This window comes from Oncorhynchus masou, unplaced genomic scaffold (genome assembly GCF_036934945.1).
Source record: "Oncorhynchus masou masou isolate Uvic2021 unplaced genomic scaffold, UVic_Omas_1.1 unplaced_scaffold_3927, whole genome shotgun sequence".
Lineage (NCBI taxonomy): Eukaryota > Metazoa > Chordata > Actinopteri > Salmoniformes > Salmonidae > Oncorhynchus > Oncorhynchus masou.
This window is the reverse complement of record NW_027010330.1, coordinates 1-2500: the sequence shown is the minus strand read 5'-3', so window position 1 is coordinate 2500 and position 2500 is coordinate 1. Positions and strand designations below refer to the sequence as shown.

The window sequence follows — 2500 nt, the reverse complement described above, 5'->3', positions numbered from 1 at the left end:
ATCTAGGTTCGGAGACAGTTCTGTCTGTTATATATCTAGGTTCGGAGACAGTTCTCTCCAAGAAAGGATCAACCTCAGAAGCTGTGAGATGTTGAAGTCCTACCACAAGACCCTGAGAGACAAACTACCCAACTTGAGTAAGTCTCACACACACACACACACACACACACACACACACACACACACACACACACACACACACACACACACACACACCCTGAGTAATTCTACTAATACAACCAACAAGCCACCAGCTGAAATTCACCTGCAGAATACTATTTCACTACTATTACTATTAGCCTTTAAGTAGTACTGATACTTCAACCTTTAAGTAGTACTGATACTTCAACCTTTAAGTAGTACTGATACTTCAACCTTTAAGTAGTACTGATACTTCAACCTTTAAGTAGTACTGATACGTCAACCTTTAAGTAGTACTGATACTTCAACCTTTAAAACCAGTTATGCATTAGGGGGCGCTATTAACATTTTTGGATGAAAAACGTTCCCGTTTTAAACAAGATATTTTGTCGCGAAAAGATGTTCGACTATGCATATAATTGACAGCTTTGGATGGAAAACACTCTGACGTTTCCAAAACTGCAAAGATATTGTCTGTGAGTGCCACAGAACTGATGTTACAGGCGAAACCCAGATACAAATCCAATCAGGAAGTGCCGCATTTTTTAAAACCGCCTCATGCCAATGATTCCTTATATGGCTGCGAATGGGCCACGAATGAGCTTATGTTTTCCACGTTTTCCCCAAGTTGTCTACAGCATTGTGACGTCTTTTTACGCATTTCCATTGAAGAATAGCCGTAAGGGACCATATATAGCAAGTGGTCACATGGTGTCTCCCGCAGAAAATCTTGCTTTAAATACTGAGGTAGCCATTTTTCCTTTTCGTGTCTTATGAGAAACCAATTGCCTCGACGGATATATTATCGAATATATATGTTAAAAGCACCTTGAGGATGGATCCTAAACAACGTTTGCCGTGTTTCTGTCGATATTATGGAGCAAATTTTGAAAAACGTTTGGCGTTATAGTTGTAGCATTTTCCTGTCGATTTCTCAGCCAATCATGATGAAGAAACGGGAGCTATTTTGCCTACAAAAATATTCTTTTTGGAAAAAAGGAACATTTGCTATCTAACTGGGAGTCTCCTGAGTGAAAGCATCCGAAGTTCTTCAAAGGTAAATGATTTAATTTGGTTGCTTTTCTTATTTTCGTGAAAATGTTGCCTGCTGAGATGACAGTGTTGTTAACAAAAGGCTAAGCTTGTGTTTGAATATATTTCATTAATTTAATTTGCGATTTTCATGAATAGGAAAAGTTTCTAGGGGTATTTATGTCCACTGCGTTATGCTAATGCATTTGAGGCTATGATTACGCTCCCGGATACTCGTCGCAAGAGGTTTTAAGTAGTACTGATACTTCAACCTTTAAGTAGTACTGATACTTCAATCTTTAAGTAGTACTGATACTTCAACCTTTAAGTAGTACTGATACTTCAACCTTTAAGTAGTACTGATACTTCAACCTTTAAGTAGTTCTGATACTTCAACCTTTAAGTAGTACTGATATTTCAACCTTTAAATAGTTCTGATACTTCAACCTATACTTCAACCTTTAAGTAGTACTGATACTTCAACCTTTAAGTAGTTCTGATACTTCAACCTTTAAGTAGTACTGATATTTCAACCTTTAAATAGTTCTGATACTTCAACCTATACTTCAACCTTTAAGTAGTACTGATACTTCAACCTTTAAGTAGTACTGATACTTCAACCTTTAAGTAGTTCTGATACTTCAACCTTTAAGTAGTACTGATACTTCAACCTTTAAGTAGTACTGATACTTCAACCTTTAAGTAGTACTGATACAGCAACCTTTAAGTAGTACTGATACTTCAACCTTTAAGTAGTACTGATACTTCAACCTTTAAGTAGTACTGATACTTCAACCTTTAAGTAGTTCTGATACTTCAACCTTTAAATAGTACTGATACTTCAACCTATACTTCAAACTTTAAGTATTTCTGATACTTCAACCTTTAAGTAGTACTGATACTTCAACCTTTAAATAGTACTGATACTTCAACCTTTAAATAGTACTGATACTTCAACCTATACTTCAACCTTTAAGTATTTCTGATACTTCAACCTTTAAGTAGTACTGATACTTCAACCTTTAAGTAGTACTGATACTTCAACCTTTAAGTAGTACTGATACTTCAACCTTTAAGTAGTACTGATACTGCAACCTTTAAGTAGTTCTGATACTTCAACCTTTAAATAGTACTGATACTTCAACCTATACTTCAACCTTTAAGTAGTACTGATACTTCAGCCTTTAAGTAGTACTGATACTTCAACCTTTAAGTAGTACTGATACTTCAACCTTTAAATAGTACTGATACTTCAACCTATACTTCAACCTTTAAGTAGTACTGATACTTCAACCTTTAAATAGTACTGATACTTCAACCTATACTT

At 35.5% G+C, this 2500-nt stretch overlaps 1 protein-coding gene across 1 annotated transcript in view; it reads left to right on the top strand.

The window, feature by feature from the left end:
• The window catches only part of LOC135534755 (type II inositol 3,4-bisphosphate 4-phosphatase-like), a gene marked incomplete at its 3' end in the record, with an annotated part of 30316 nt that extends 30179 nt beyond the window's left edge, over positions 1–137 (top strand). The window contains exon 13 of the mRNA XM_064961638.1: positions 40–137. Coding sequence (XP_064817710.1) covers positions 40–137 — 98 coding nt within the window. The remainder of the gene's footprint in view (positions 1–39) is intronic.
• Positions 138–2500: the final 2363 nt, after the last annotated feature.